The sequence below is a fragment of the Molothrus aeneus genome, chromosome 6 (genome assembly GCF_037042795.1).
Source record: "Molothrus aeneus isolate 106 chromosome 6, BPBGC_Maene_1.0, whole genome shotgun sequence".
NCBI lineage: Eukaryota > Metazoa > Chordata > Aves > Passeriformes > Icteridae > Molothrus > Molothrus aeneus.
The window spans coordinates 25,964,700-25,980,305 of NC_089651.1; the positions used below are offsets into that span (position 1 = coordinate 25,964,700).

The window sequence follows — 15,606 nt, forward strand, 5'->3', positions numbered from 1 at the left end:
TTTAAGGTCCTTCCCTTCCATTCACCCTGTACTGTCTGACCCTTCAAAAACTGGGAGCTGAAGAGCAACTGGCACTGCTGACCTGAATAGAACAAGATCCAGGTTGTGGTGAGCTGGGAGTTTTCCTCTTCTCCCAGGCAACTAGCAATAGAACACAGGAAAATGACCTCCAGTTGTGCCAAGGAAAGTTCATGTTGGACATTAGGAAAAGTTTCTTCACTGAAAGAGTGGTTAAGCATTGGAACAGGGTCCCAAGGGAAAATTGTTGAGTCACCACCCCTGGAAGTGTTAAAAAATGAGTACACATGACACTCCATGATATGCTTTAATTGGGCATGGTAATACTAAGTCAAATGTTGGGCTTGATGATCTTGGAGGTCTTTTCCAACCTTAATGATTCTGTGATTCTATGATACTAGAATGGGATATTTCCTCAGCAAAGATGAACGATTACAATTGAAACACTTGCTCTGAGTCACGTGGATCTTGAGAATTGGACATGTCTGTACATGCTATTCTGGAATAGCTGCTCTCAAACATTCATTTTGGTATAATGATGCTTTAGGGTTTGGCTCTTGGGAGGAATTCAGCAAACCCCAGAAGTCTTACTCCTTAATTTTCAAAATGCTCTCATGTTATGCTTATTTGGAAACAGCTTCTGTGCTTGAAAACTCACTGTACATTACACTGACTCCCATTGAAGCATGAAAAAGAACTGAGGAAGAGTATTGAGGAGATGTGTGCAACAGGGAGCTTAGGAGAAAATCCACAGTACATGAGGGAAGGCAGGGAAAGAAAGGAGAATTAATGAAGTCTGAATAGAAGGGTTGACTTGGGCAAGAACAACAGTTAAAACATTCAAGACCTTGTGAAGCTAGTTTTCATTTCAGGAGTATCTCAGTTTCAAGTCAGGGACCTAGGATCATTTTGAAAATATCATTCATTCATCTGTCTCCCTTCAAGTTACAGAACTGAGTTTGAAAAGCATACTTGAGTTGTAAAAAAAAGGATGTGGAAGAGGGGCATGAATTTTTGCTGGGATAATGCAAGATGACCTTATGTTTATATCAAATACGTTACTTCTTAACTTGTTTATCACTTCCTGTGAAGTATGAAAAAACCCATCTGACTTCCAAATATGTTTTGCATTCTCTTACTCTGCTACTTTAAGGACACTGGAACATACTATTCCCCTCTCCCCTCACCAATTTTTTCAGTCACCATCTTATGGAAAGGGGCCATCTTTCTATTTGTAACATGAACCACACAGATGGCAATCCTCCCTTCTCCATTTAAACCAACGACAGTACACATAGGAGCTTGGCAAACCCGTAATCTTGCCTTGCCATATCATCTCATCATTGTGAGGTATTCAACCAGCTAGATGTTTAAAGGTCTAATAATCCAATCCATTTGTCCTAATAAACTCCTCAAACAACCATGATGAACACAAGCAGAAGGATGCTATCAAAGTTACTGATACGAAGTCAATATTGCCTACCATGAATAAATGTAATTAATATATATCATAGGATGAAACATGGCATAACCTCAGACATACTGGGGTGCTTGGGCTTTGTCAGGATTCCCTGCTTAGACACAAGAACCTGAGAGTGACATGATGAGCATACAAGGAGACAGTAGAAAAGATGAAGAGACTGACAAACTCAAATTTCAAAAGTAGATGTGGATGACTAAAATGAAACTTCTTCACTTGCAAAGTCTGCAGGCTACAGTCAGTTTCACTTTTCTTTTTGCCAGAACACTTCAAAGCTCATCTGAAATGGTTATTACTCATAATGAAATGGAAATTGTTGTTCTGCCATTACACAGGAAGAGAAAAGATTAAAATACTTTAACTGCTTCTTAGCATGTTTTAATACTGCCTGTGATCTGTCAGCTGCAGGAGAAGTTGATCCCTGGCCAGACTGCTCTGTATTTGGTGGATGAGCTATTTTTATTTCATGAATAATGCTTGGCACTCAACACTCACCAGTGATATCCTATAAATGTCACTTATGATGAGTTTGGCACTCTAGCTCAAGGCCATGGAGTGGGGGCTACTCAAATGTATTTGTTGGGGATTCTTCTTTCTTCAATTATTGTCTAAAAGTTTATTTGTTCATTTGATTCTGTGGACTGAAGGAGTGAGCACAGGAAAGGGAAGAGGAGAAGAAAGAGGGAGAGTGAAATTTGATGTTATTGAGTGTCCTTGATTGGTGGTGGCAGTTCTATGCTGGAAGTGCCTCTGAGGTGTGTGTGGTAAAACTTGATCGACTTAAACCAAAGATCGGCGCAAGATACGTTTTACATGATCCTTGTGCTTGAAAGTTAAAATAGTCAGCATGGTGCTCTTACAGTGTATGGGCTGTGCCTTCAGGGTCTGCCTGGAGCAATCCTGGAAATGAACCTGTCTCTTATGGGATAATTTGCCATAAATCAAATTACTTTCAAACAGAGCCTATCTCTGATATTTTTGATGTGTAAATCAGTTCCAGAGAAGAAATGCTTTAGGGTGGGAAAAATATTTGCCTTTCAAATATAATCTACCATTTTGACCTTATCAATTGGCAGTGTCTGAAATGGAAGGCCCAGTTTCATTCCATTTGGCTTTCTCACACTTGTTTACTTCTGATTTCTGTCAACCTTCCACGTGTATGAGAACATTGTTGTGGCAGGGTCTGCAAATCTCTGTGCAGGGTTTAGCTTGCCCTGTTTCTCAGAGGTGGGCTGTGCTAGAGCAAGGGCTCTTTGAGAGAGTTGAGGCAACCTCCTGAATGTGGATGGAGATAAGGTGGAGAACTGGTGTAAGGATTGAAATGGTGGGCAGTTTGTGCATGAACCATAATACTCCTTCTAATTCCTGCCTTCCAGGCATGAGTCCATCTCTGCCCTGTCCTCTGTGCCTGCACTCTCATCAGACAGCGATAAGGATGGTGAAGATGAAGGCAATGATGAAGATGAGTTACGAGGGCTGCAGTCTTTCCATATTCAGTCCAACTGCAACACTGAGAGAGACTCAGGTATAAATGCTAGAGGGACATGAGCAGAGCTGGAGGAAAATGGCATGGATGTGAAGGGAGGACAAGATGAGAGACACTGGCTTAGGGATAACAAGGTATGGGTAGAAAGAGAGAGGCCAAAGCAGAAGCATATGGATAGATACCAATGGGTAATGTGGAGCTGCTCATTCCTGCATCTGAAGAGGTGTGCAATTCAGAGTTCTCTGTCTAGAAATTCAGTTGTTAAATTGGCAAGTTTCTTGCTAGTTCCAACTGGCTAAAGAAATTTTGAATTAGTTTAGTGTGCTGGGGTCTACAAGCTATTAAAATTCTGCAGAAACCAAAAGAGATTGCCTCAAAAGAGAGGATTTTAGAGATGTCTGATAAAACTTACAGTAGAGATTGCTTTTATTAATTTGATGTATTTTTACCACAGATGGCACAGTGTATTGGAGCAGATTTTTTTTCCCCAAGCTTTTGGGAGGGCACTGCACTGTGGCAAGTGTTCTGCAGTGGTCTGCTGATTCAATGGAAATCTTACATAAAACTGTATGTCTCTATTAAAATTTTGGTACAATGATTTGGGTAGTCAATGGGAAAGCATCTGTTGACAGTGGTTCAAAAGGCGTAGGAAAGATGAAGTAAGGGGTTGTTCAAAAGTGGGACTGCTGGCCAGGATGTCAACTAGGTGCATATCTCTTTACCTTTGCAGATCCAGACCTTACCCTCTCAAGAAGCCTTTCCCACTGGGAAATGAGGAGGGTGAGTTACTAAACCTTCAGACTGTATTTCTTGTTACAAGGAAACTGAAGGAGAAATTCCCAGAGAGATTAAAATCTGCATTTGCACGTGTGGGAAAGGTGCAGCTGTGGTGGGAAACTACTGAGAAGCTTCTCTCTGAAGAATGATTTAGAGATGGTAAAATAGAGCCTAGTTTAAGAGACTAAAGTGTTTGGAGTCTAGAGCTGCGCTTGGGATTTTTATATCAGTCTTCTTCCATCAGATGTTATGCTTTTGTCTTTTCATTTTTGATCTGAATCTCATGTGGTGCTGAAGCTGTTCATATACTTGGATCTGAGCAAGACATTTAACTGTTCAACTGTGCAAGAAGCAGCAACAAAAGTATCATTTTCACTTGATGCTTTATGATTAAAGGTGCCTTTCAGGCTGTCTTTTAGACAGTTTTGAGGCTTTTATTGAGATGGACATAAATATATTTTTCTGTGTTTCTTGTGGTTTTTTATCCTGTTTTTCCATCAGCCAAGCTCAGTCTCTAAGAAAGTCTGTGTTTTAATTTCCCTCAGGCCAAAGAGATAGCAGCAATCCAGCGCTCAGAGGCACCGATGAGCAAGGTGCCCCGGCAGCGTGGCCGCTGGTCCCAGCCCAGCAGCAGCATAGAGATGACAGTGAAATCCATGCTCGACCTGCGGCAGCTGGAGTCCTTCTCTGTTTCCCGTTCTCCAAGCCGAGACTCGCTGTCCCAAAACAGCAATGGGGACGACAGAGAAGAGCACACTGACCTTCCTGTGCACGTCAACAAAGTAAGGGCAGTACTGCTCTGAGGAGGGGAACCCACTCTGAGTGCATCTGTCCTGCATCTAGTTGTTATTACGTACATTTATTACTACCTGAGGCCACTCTTTTTATTGTTAAAGGTCTTCCAATGACTTTTGAGGTACCTTATTAGATAACTGTATTGTAATTCATACTCCTGCAATGTGTGATTCTGCTGTCTTATCGCAGAGATCGTATGGGGTCAAGGTTTCCCTTCAATGGCAGGAAGACCTAATGTTTTCTTTTAGCTCTTTGAATATTTATGTCAAAAACAAGCTGAGAAGTTGAGCTTGGAGATACAGGTGTGTAAGAATCTGTGTCTCTCGGGCTGTTGTATGAGTCCAGCCCAGCTAGCTAGGACCCTGGCCCACACGGTCTTACATGGACAAAGTAAAAGACAAGAAGTGCTCTTCTCCACGTGGGGATGAGTGTCCTGTTTATTGGCTTGGGAAGGGACACTTGTGGTTCCAGCGACCACCCACGTGGGACAGAGCGTGTGCCCTTCTTGCAGTGGACTTTTATACCCAAGGAGGGGGCGTGGGGAAAGAGGACCGCGGCCAATGGGATACCACTGAGGAGGGGCAAGGGGAGGGGTAACCAGGGGCCAGACCACCAGGGGATATAGCAGAGGGGTGCATGAGGGAAAGACCATGTGATGGGAGAGGGGAAATAACAATCTACGTGATATAACATACTCAGCACAAATTTCCCATCACCCAATGCAAAACAAACAACTAAATAAACTATTTAGTGCAATACAACACAGGTGTGTAAAAACTTGGTAACCTGTGACCTCACTCTGCTGGAATGCAGTTTCTTGACTCCAGTAACCACTGCAATGTGGCTCACATGAAGCCCTTAGGTGTTGGCTGTGCTAGATGTGTAAATTCTCTTTGATCTTTGTATTGATGGGTCGCAGCAAGTAATGAGTGCTCATCCTCAGAAAGCTAGTGCCTATTTTCCAGTAGCAGTCTGTCCGGTGCCTGGCTTCATTAGAAGTTTTGCCTCCCCTATAACTGTGTGACTGAGAAGAGGATTCAGATTGTTGTGTGCAGTAATTCAGTTTTTGAGCTGAAATGGCCCAGTTTTGTGAATTGTCCAATCAATCTATAGAAAGTAATGGAAGAACCTTCTGCCACATGACTTACACTCCTGGTGTGTGATCAAAGAGTACTTTACCAAAGAACTTCAGGGAATTGCAAATAGGAAACAAACCAGAAAAGTACAGCAGTAGTCTGACAAGTTTAGTAAATAAGGAACAGAAAAGACGTAGGATTGCTGTGTTTTCTGATCTCAGATTGCTGAACATATTCTGTGCTATAATGCATACTTTCTAGCCCTGCACAGCACTTGCTGATGTAAGGTAAAACACTGGTAATATCTAGTTTTCTCTTTTTAATTAAACCAGGTTGGCAGCTCAATACCTCCCCAAGATAATGGGTCTTGTGCACGACCCCAGGTGATTCGTCTTGTGTCTTGTGAAGAGGGGATTTTCTCTCAGGAACTGGAACCTTCTGAGAGTGAGGAATGTGTAATCTACCCTGAGCAAGATGAAATCCATCCCGCAGACTCTAGCAGGTTAAAAATAAGCTCTCTGCTGTGCATGGCTCAGATGTTTCTGTTCTGGTTTTCTTGCAGCTTGTGTGGTAACTTTGATGACTTGACTTACTGCCTAATTGATGTCAGACATGTTTAGTTGAGAGTTTTGTGTCAGATGGATGCTAGAGGAATATGAAACTAAGAAGGCACCATTAAAATAATTTTCCTCTGAGGGAACTGCACATTAGCAGTCTCCTCCAAGTTTTTTTTTGTTGAGTAAACAACTTGAGAGTAGCCTTTTTGCTTTCTGCCTTATCTGGGTTGAAAATAGCAAGGGAAAACTTGGAAGCTGGAAAACTCACTAGCGACACATATGTGGCAGTGAAATGCCTACCCAGCAGAAATGACAGGACACTTATTTATGAAAATTGGGCAAGAATTTAGTAAACGTAGTGTGTGATTACTCTTATGTGGGAAATAGACTGAATTGCTCAATACAGATGGAATTGAAAAGGACATTGGAGACAGTGGAGACCTTTTTTATTCCTCTGCTGTTTCTTCTGTTTTAATATTACATAATTTAATTTTTCTGTGCTCCCTTTTATTTTTCTTCCCTGAATTTTGTTCTTCCCTTCCCCTCTTAACCTGATGCTAGTAGCTGCTTAATTTCCTTTGTTTTCTGTCATGTTACAGAGGCAGGGCTGATAGCTTTAGACAGATTTTCAAACAAGAGTGCATGCCAAGATTTTGCAGTTGAAGCTGCAAGGTTTTGCCTAGCTTATTTTTCATTTTTAACTTTGTGATGATAACATTTGGACAGAGTAGACTCGTGTGCTGCTCCATCATGTAAGAAAGGGAGACCCTCCAGTGATGTTGGATACAGACTGGACGCATGGCAATGTTTACAGCGTATGGGAGCTGCCAGGAGCAGTTGCCATTCAGTTCTGCTGATTGACTTCTGCATCCTAACTTGCCTTGGAGTACGTTTGAAACCAAAGTATTCCAAAAAGTGGAAAATGGAAGTCCTTAGGCATCAGGCAAAAGAACAGTGCTGGTGACATTTGACAAAATAAGTTCCATGAAATCACAACAGAAATCAGTAACCCTTTCATACAAGATTGTATTTTTGTATGATGTTCTTCAGTAAATTAGTCTTTCTCAAAGCCAGAATCTTGTATATTTTGCATCACAGAATTTGCCCAAAGAAGCAGGTCATGAACATAGGAAAAAAAGTGTATTAGAGCTTAAATCTATGGCAGACTGGAGTTTCTCTCCTGTAGGTGTAGGCCTGGTTTTAGTCCCTTTTTCATCATGTAAACTTCTACATTTTTTCCTCACCTGTGCTGGAAATCAAGCCAGAGCAGAGTGCTGCTGGTGCCTGGTAATCATGGGAACTGACAACACCCAGAAAATCAGACAGTCCCCTTGGGACTTCCATGTCCAAGCTTAATGAAATGCAAAAAATATACTGTATTATGATGAGAGAAATCAACTTGTCTTTCTCTTTAAAGCCTTACATTTGTAATAAAAGGTGTTACTAATACAGGTAAGGCCTTATTAAAGTTAAAATGTGCTTCTTTACATGTAAACAAATATGTCTTCTAGTGTTGTATCTTCCTGTCTCTCTTGTAGTGAGTTCCAGGTAAAAGCATTGCCCCATGGGAAACTATGTAGAGGTTATCAGAGTAATGGATGCCCAGACAAACACAGTCCAGACAGTGCCTGCTCTGTAGATTACAGCAGCAGTCGTCTGTCCAGCCCAGACCATCCAAATGAAGGTAAGATGCAAAGCCATTATAAATGTATTTATTTATATGTGAGCTCTTAGTGAGCTGATCTGAGGTCACACTATTAGTCACACTGGCACTGCTGTACAGACTCAAGGGCATTTGAACAGACACCCCAACGAAGCCACTGTAGAAGCAGGAGTTGGTGGACTTTCCTTCTTTCCTTTTGCACCTTTGGCTTTCTCTTACCTCACTAGCCAAGGAGGCAGGTTTAGTACTGATTATGCCATAGGCTATGCTGTTTGTAAGATACAGTACATTAGAGAATTACTGCATGTAATGCTGACCGACTTTAACATTCTAGGTTCAATTTAGCATCTTTGTTGGTGTGTTTTTTTAAAATTTGGCTAATGTTACTCTGATTTAGTTTTTACAGCACTGGGGTTTTTTTGCCTTTTCCCAGATTCAGAGGGCACTGAGCCTCTAAGCGTAGATGGTGTTTCAGACCTGGAGGGAGAAGAAGGAGAGGAGGATGTGAGTACTAGCATGCCTGAGGGAGAAATTCCTCAGATACCTGATCAAGAAAAGTTCCTCAAGGAGCATTTTGGGACCCTGAGCAACACTGATGGAAAAGGTACATCTCTATATTTTCAGGGGGGAGACTTGTAAGGTCACTCCTGACTTTTGCCCTGTATAAACCAAAACAGGCTTTAAGTTCCACTAGGCTTTCATGGATGTGTGTATATATGGGAAGAGGGGAAAAAATGGAAAACAGTGTAAGAGGCTGAAAGAAGAGTTAACATCTGTTAACTTCATCGGCCTATGTGTTAATTTCTGTAGATGAGATTGGGCTCTGTGTCAGTTTGTATTAAGTATTGTCCCTGGAATCCTACAGAGCTGTTACATTGCTCCCGGACTGGTTTTTCCTGTAGTAAAGGAAGGTACTGACGGCGCGTTAGCCCCCCATAGGTGACACGCAGTGGCCTCTAGTGGTGCATCCAGGCATAGCCAGTGTCACAAAAGAAAAGGCTGAAAAGCTGGGTGGAGAGAGAGAATAAGAGGAGACATCAGAGTGGCAAAGGAGCTGGTTTGTCTTTATCAACCAACTCCAGAATAAAGCATATCTTTTTAGAATTGATAATGGTTACAGGCAGCAATAGCTATGTGAGTTTTTCGGGTTCTTTTTTTTTTTCTTTTTCTTTTTTTCTTTTATTTTTTTTTCCTCTTTGATGGGTTTGTTTTCTGCTTCATGCCAGTGCCTCACAGTCCTATAGGCAGGATAGGACACAAAGGAAAGCAAAAAAGGAGGAGGCGTACCCTTAGGGAGAGTAGCAGCTTAAGGCAGAGTAATCTAAGTAGAACACTAAAGGCAAAGGAAATACAATTATTTCATTCTCTGTGGCTTTAGCTTAAAAAAAATACCCTTGGATATCAAGGAACACTTTCTAGTCTCTATGATAAGAAAATTTACAGAGAATGCTCTGTAAATAAACTGCTCATTTTTCTTTCTCCTCTAACCAAAATTTTTAGGTGGCTCATGTAGGAATCTGGAAAGAACCGAAACCCTCAGCATTTCCTCTCGCTTTCTTTCCCAGTCCCCGGCTCTCAGGTATGGCTCTGCTTGTTTTGAGTGTTTCTGTCTGTGTATTTATACTAATATGAGTAGGTCTCATGCTAGGTTCTGGGTGAAAATAGCTGAACAAACTTCTGGCTTTGGTGTGCCTTGGCACAGCAAAGTGTTAGCACAGCCCTTGGCAGGCTGCTTGCAGACTCTTGTGATTTGGACAGGTTATCCTGGATCACTTTAGCTGTTTTATTTATTCTAATGTAACACTATTGTTTGTTCTTTTCCCTCTTTCAACAAGGTGCTTAATTGTTCCATGATTAATGCCTTGGTTGATTAAGTTGGAGGAATTACTAATAATCTAATTTTCTCTTCACTGTTTATGCTCTGTTTATTCTTTTGCATTTCATTCAGCTTGGACAATGAAAGTAGATTTGTCAACTTTTCCTTTGTTTTACAGTCCTTTCTTACTCAGCTTTTTTTCTTGGTCCCATGCCTTCACAGGGTGTTCTGGTGTCTCGCAAAAAGCCTCACTGGGATATTATTCTTCCCTCAACCCTAAAAGGCCTCTGCAAGCTGTTTCCTTTGTTATTAAAAAAAAAATCCCAACAAAACAAATAAATTAAAAAAAATTAAAGCATTAGGTCAATGTTTTTGTTGATTTGGGTTCATAAATTTTTAAAACACACAAATACTCCTATATTCCTCTAAAATGACAACCTAAAGTCTTAGTTCAAAGGAATTTCATCATATAGGACTAAGCAGATTTGAATACATTTTCTAAGGTTCACCAACTGTGTCCAGATTCAGCATGGTAGGGAAATTTGTTTGTTATTGCTGTATTCAGTTGCTGTAGCTGCTGTCAGGAATGCTTCTTAGTCTGATTCATGTGTATTTGGGAAGAAAACCAATGGTAACTATTGTGTAAGCTTCTGGAGAGCTGCAGTGATGAGCGAAGGAAGTCACTGGTGCTGTAAAGATGTAACAGGGGAGGTAGTTTTTGGGCTTTGAATCTGTTCAGCTGTTTAAACATGCCAGATTGGAAGTTGCCTCCTTTCTGAAGTAAGCCCACTGTGTTTGTCTGAAATGGAGAGGAAGAGGAAATTAAGCTTTCCTCTTTAAGATACTGACCAGCTTTCCTAGTCATTATGCTTTCATAATGTTAGGAAAGCATATTTACTTCCTCTTAGGGTTATCTTAGAATTGAAAAGATTTAAATTTTAGTAAGGTGAGCTGAGAGAAAAGACCTGACTTTGCCCAGTCTTTCCTATGCCTGGAATTTTTCCTTCTCTTTTGTCTTCACTTTTTATGATGTCCTCCCTGGAAACAGCAACCCAATGCTATCTGTGATTGCAGTCTCTAGTCAAGTGCCTGAAGACCAGAGCTTGCAGGGTTGAGTAAAATTAAGTGGTAACAGCTTAGGGCATTTTTGACTCAAAAAAGTCCAGACAGGGAGGAGTTCTTAATTCCAGAGAAACTTAATGCATGTTCCTCTCTATCCAAGGGAACACACTTACTTGTTTTAACTGGGATTTCTTTATTGTGTTCTTTAGACAACTGTCACTCTCTTCATCCAATCTGACACTGGTTTCAAAGCCCATCGAGCCACCAACCCAGACCAGTCAGTTTACATCAAACCTGTTGAAAAATGACAGCAGCCATCCTGGTGACGCATCGGAGAGCAGCCAGCTCCTGGAGAATGTAAATTCAAATCGAGCTGCCTGTATGCAGAAGAAGCGCAGATCAGCTTTGGAGCCCAGCAGAGTTGGTATGGCTCCTGGACGGGTTATTGCCTCCTTTCCAGAAGGGCCTGTGAATGCAGTCATGAGGAAGGCACAGTCAGTGCATGACCTCGTGCATGAGGGTAAGCACACACATTGGAATGATGGTACCTGAGAATGAAATGGGGACATCTCAGTGGAGGTTTTAAATTTAGCTTGTCTTTCTGCATTCTGAGCTACAGGCTTTACATGTCTTCTAAATCCTAGGCTGTCAAGGGAAAATATTTTAAATATTATTAATTAAAATATTATTTAATATTTTTAATTTGTCATGCAGATTCTGGTCTTCTAATTATCAGTGTCTGATATTTGTTTGACATATGTGGGAGAAGCACTGGCAAGGGTGAAATAAAGTATTAGCAAAAATATTCTCCCTTGCTGTGGGTGGTTGCTCCAAGCTAAGACTGAAGGGTGGGGAGGAGAGAAAGAGGGAAGAGGCAGTAACTGAGAGCTTACTGTATCCATGCCCACTGTGTGAAATAACTCTATTTTTGAAACAAGTAACTCACTAACTGTTAATAAGTTTGTTTAAAAAACCAAAAAAAACCCCCACATGATCACCACAACAGCATGTATCAGTTTTTGCCTGCTTCTTCTGGCCTCTGTCTTAACAGTCACAGTGGTCCAAGGTCTTCTGACCATACATGTTAAAGACAAATCTCTCTCATGAGGAAATCAGAATTGTCTGAGCAGGATGAGGGATGGCAAAAAAAGAAAGCTGTTGAGGCTTGGTGATACTAACCTGAACACGTCTCACAGGGGCTGAGCTGAGCCATGTTAAATTCCAATTTAGGAATTCACTGCAGGCTCTTGTCTATTTTTGGTATGTTTATCTGTTTAATTTTCACAGATAAGGGGCCAGGAGTGATATCCTCTGCCAAGCAGCGTCCTCAGACTCTTTTGGTGGTTGAGAAGGATCCCAGACCTAACAATTGCAGGGTGTTATCAGCCAGTATGTTGAAGATGGATGGATCTGGAACTCTGCTGGCCAAAGATGTCAGGGCTGCAAAACCAAAGTCCTACATGAACCCCACAACCAGCTTCCGAGCTAAGATGTCAAGGAGCATATCTGTAGGGGAAAATCTGTACCTTGGTTGCTCCACTGAAATGTTGACTGATGGGAGGACTAGCCCTCCAGTGACAGAGAAAATGCAATTTAGTTCCACATCAGATGCTGAGAAGATTAAGCTGCCAGTGAAAGAAAACGTTCCAGTGAAACCTGCACTCCAGCCAGTTGTAAACTGCTCATCTCCCAAGTCCTTCCACAGCAAGTTGGCATCATCAAACCGAGCACATCTGATTCTTGACATTCCCAAGCCATTGCCTGATAGACCCACACTGGCCTCCTTCTCACCCACTACCAAAGCAAAAACCCTGCTTGAGCCACAGTCTCCACAGTCACCTGCTGGGGCCTCCAAAAAGAAACCCTCTTTTCCTGAGGTCCGAACCTCCAAGAGGGAGAATCAAGCTGCTGGGTTTCTCGTTCCTGGTAGAGAGGTCTCAACAGGGCTTGTTAAGGAGAGCCCAGTGGATTATCCAGTCTCGAGGACAGATTGCCAGGATGAGCCAGGGGTCACTAGTCTAAAACTGAGGGAAGTGTCAGAGGGCCAGCAGCTAAGGTCTCCTGAGAGCACACTGCCCAGGGGCAGGGAGCGGATCACCGGCATCGCATGTGTGCTAGACAGCCAACCTGGACTTTGCCCACTAGACCCCATCAGGCCCAGGTCTCCTACAGCTATAACTGCCTCGGCACAGGTCTCAGGTGTGCATGGATACCCATCTCTTATCTTCCCCCTTCTGTCTCCTGTCTTTGTGAACCGCCTCACGATCCCATCACATTTCTTTACGTCCAGCTTCTGGCCTGTCTCGTCCTGTCTGCACCTGTCTCGTTCCATAAACCATCCCCTCAATGGTGAGACACTTCTTCAATCTAACATCTTTTTCTCAGTCTTTAGTTTCCATTTCCTCTGGGTCTTATGTCTGACAGTCCTTCTTACCTGGTTTTGTAGAGCTCAGAATTGTCATGATTTTAGTGATTTAGCTGTACAACTACCTCTAGGGGCTCGAACCTCTTTGTGGTGAATGCTGAAAGCTCATATGCTGGGAATCCCCTGAAGTATGTAGGTCACATTCCTCACCCTCCTCCTGGAGCACATTTGGCCAGCAAATGAAGGTACAGGCCAACATGTGCTAACAGAACCAAGCAAGCACAAGTAGTACTGGCAGTGAAGTTATGCCAGGCAGCTCGAAGTTTCCTTTGTTAATATGCAAGTGTGCAGGGTCCAGAAAGGTTTGCATACAATTTTCTCCCATGAGATAAAGTTCATGAAAGTGAGCTCCTTGCTGTAGCTACCTGTGAGAGCAAGCAGGTTTTTGTGCTGTTATCACTCTGCTTTGAGGACATGTCTGCAAACTGAGTTTGTGCAGGGTTAGAACATAAAAAATGTGCATTAATTTTTGGATTATCTCTAGTTTGGAGAAAAAGATACAAGATGAAAAACTTTCATCTGCTGAAAACAGCTCTAAGAGCTCTTACAGGTCTCAGTTTAAGGTAATTCAGTCAAATGAAAACTAGCAGATAAGTTCAAATTGAAGCAGGAATCCTGCCCTCCAAGGCAGGAAAACCTCCAGAGTTTGGGGCACTGTTTAGTTCCACATCATCTCCTGAGGTTTTTCTTTTGTGTCACAATCAGAAAGGAAATACACCTTTCTGAGCTGTGTATTAGAAAGCTGAATGTTAACCACTGCACTGATAGCTTCTACCTTAAGGGGCTATACAGCTTTTATCCCTTTTGTTATGCTGTTCTTACTCATATCTGAGAAGGGATAGCTCTGTAATCCTTTGATAGTTGCCTTCTGTGGTGCCAGGCTGTTACACCATTCATTGGAATGGTGCAACACAATATGGTTAAGCACAATATTTATGCACCAAATCATTGCAGAAGGTTTAATCTGGTTTTGATGCACTGTTATTTTTCTTTTTGCATTTCTAGAGAGATCAAACACCTTAAGATTGAAGCACTATTGTGTAAAACAGGAAATGTGATATTTTGTCAAGGGACCTGCAGTTATCATACCATTGCTGCTCTGAAGAATAGTGAGTGCAACTGAAATTTTCAGACCCTCCCCCTACAGGGGTGAGATTTTTTCTAGCTCCAGATGCAACCTGAAGCTGTGGAATCACATTCTACAGCAGAATTTTACTTGTCTGTGCTCTTTAGGCTGAGTTTTCTCTTCTAGATTTGCGAATCAGGCTACATAGCAAATGGTTTTTGGTCAGTTTGCAGAATTAACACAGGTAGCACAGATAAAGATTTTCAGTATTGATTTTATTTTTTTTTAACAACTCCCAAGACATAGCACACCCTGACAGAATATTTAACATATTTAACAGCATCCTTTAGTGAGTTAGAATGATATAGCACTATGGATCGCAATTTTTTTTTCTCAGTAGGCAGCTGTCAGCCTTAAGCTTCTTGCAGACCACATTTCCCAAATTTTTAGTGGTAGATGCTGGAAAAGCTGTTTAGATCCAAGTTGGCTATTGCTGTGAACAACTCACTGTGGCTCCTGGGAATCACGTGGCAGTTTAGATGAAAACTGTAGGGTTGATAGAGACTTGTTCAGCTTCTGACTTGCACTGCTGCTTTGGATTTCCACCTAATTTTTCTGTCCTTCAACTTCCCGCTTGTATAACAGCTGCAAATAAAAAGACTTCATTGTACTTATTAAAGTGTTTTGACATCTACAGTTAAGATGCTGTAGATGTGCTTAGTACTGTTGCTGTGTTTAATATTCTCTGCTGATTTCTGAAGAGCTCTGCTCTGCACACCCGAGAGGCAGAAAATGCCTGTTACTTAAGCATTTATATTAGGTTTTGTGATCTTTCTCCTGACTGGAGCCTCCCAGAGCTGGAGACCAGCATAAAACAATGATCAGAGGAGAAATCCAGAAAAGAGAAATGAGAAGAAACAGCTGGGTTTCAAACATAAAGAGGAAAGGAGGGGGGCAGAAATCAAGAATCTTGGATTGCACTGAAGCCCACTGTCCTCAGACTCCATGGGTGATTTAGGATCAAAGGATGCAGATGGAAGGATTTGTTCTTGCCCTTTTGTTCTTTGTGGATGTTTTTTGTTTATATATAAGTAGATGTTTTTCTAGCTGTATTTGTTCATGCATCATCGAGATGTATTAATAAAATTAGCTTAGGTCCTCTTCAGTCTTTTCAAAGATGGTGTTCTTAGAATTGCAGACATTACAGTGCTAATGTGATGAAATTTTGGACTTGGGTAACTGAAGAAAGTTGAATGTCCTTTGTCCAGGCCTTTGCAAATTGAAGATTGTGTTTGTGTGTCTATGTCTTTGTTCATGGTTTATGTATAACTCATGAAAGTGTTTATTGTAAAAAGATTGCAGGCCTTCAACTCATGTTTTGGAGA

The 15,606-nt window shown here is 41.7% G+C and overlaps 1 protein-coding gene across 1 annotated transcript in view; it reads left to right on the forward strand.

Annotated features, from left to right (window-relative positions):
* The window catches only part of MAPKBP1 (mitogen-activated protein kinase binding protein 1), a 101,002-nt gene that overhangs the window by 79,284 nt on the left and 6,112 nt on the right, over positions 1 to 15,606 (forward strand). Inside the window, exons 22-30 of the mRNA XM_066551281.1 lie at positions 2,875 to 3,023; positions 3,715 to 3,764; positions 4,307 to 4,543; positions 5,965 to 6,134; positions 7,728 to 7,873; positions 8,286 to 8,456; positions 9,353 to 9,431; positions 10,940 to 11,250; positions 12,018 to 12,929. Coding sequence (XP_066407378.1) covers positions 2,875 to 3,023; positions 3,715 to 3,764; positions 4,307 to 4,543; positions 5,965 to 6,134; positions 7,728 to 7,873; positions 8,286 to 8,456; positions 9,353 to 9,431; positions 10,940 to 11,250; positions 12,018 to 12,929 — 2,225 coding nt within the window. The remainder of the gene's footprint in view (positions 1 to 2,874; positions 3,024 to 3,714; positions 3,765 to 4,306; positions 4,544 to 5,964; positions 6,135 to 7,727; positions 7,874 to 8,285; positions 8,457 to 9,352; positions 9,432 to 10,939; positions 11,251 to 12,017; positions 12,930 to 15,606) is intronic.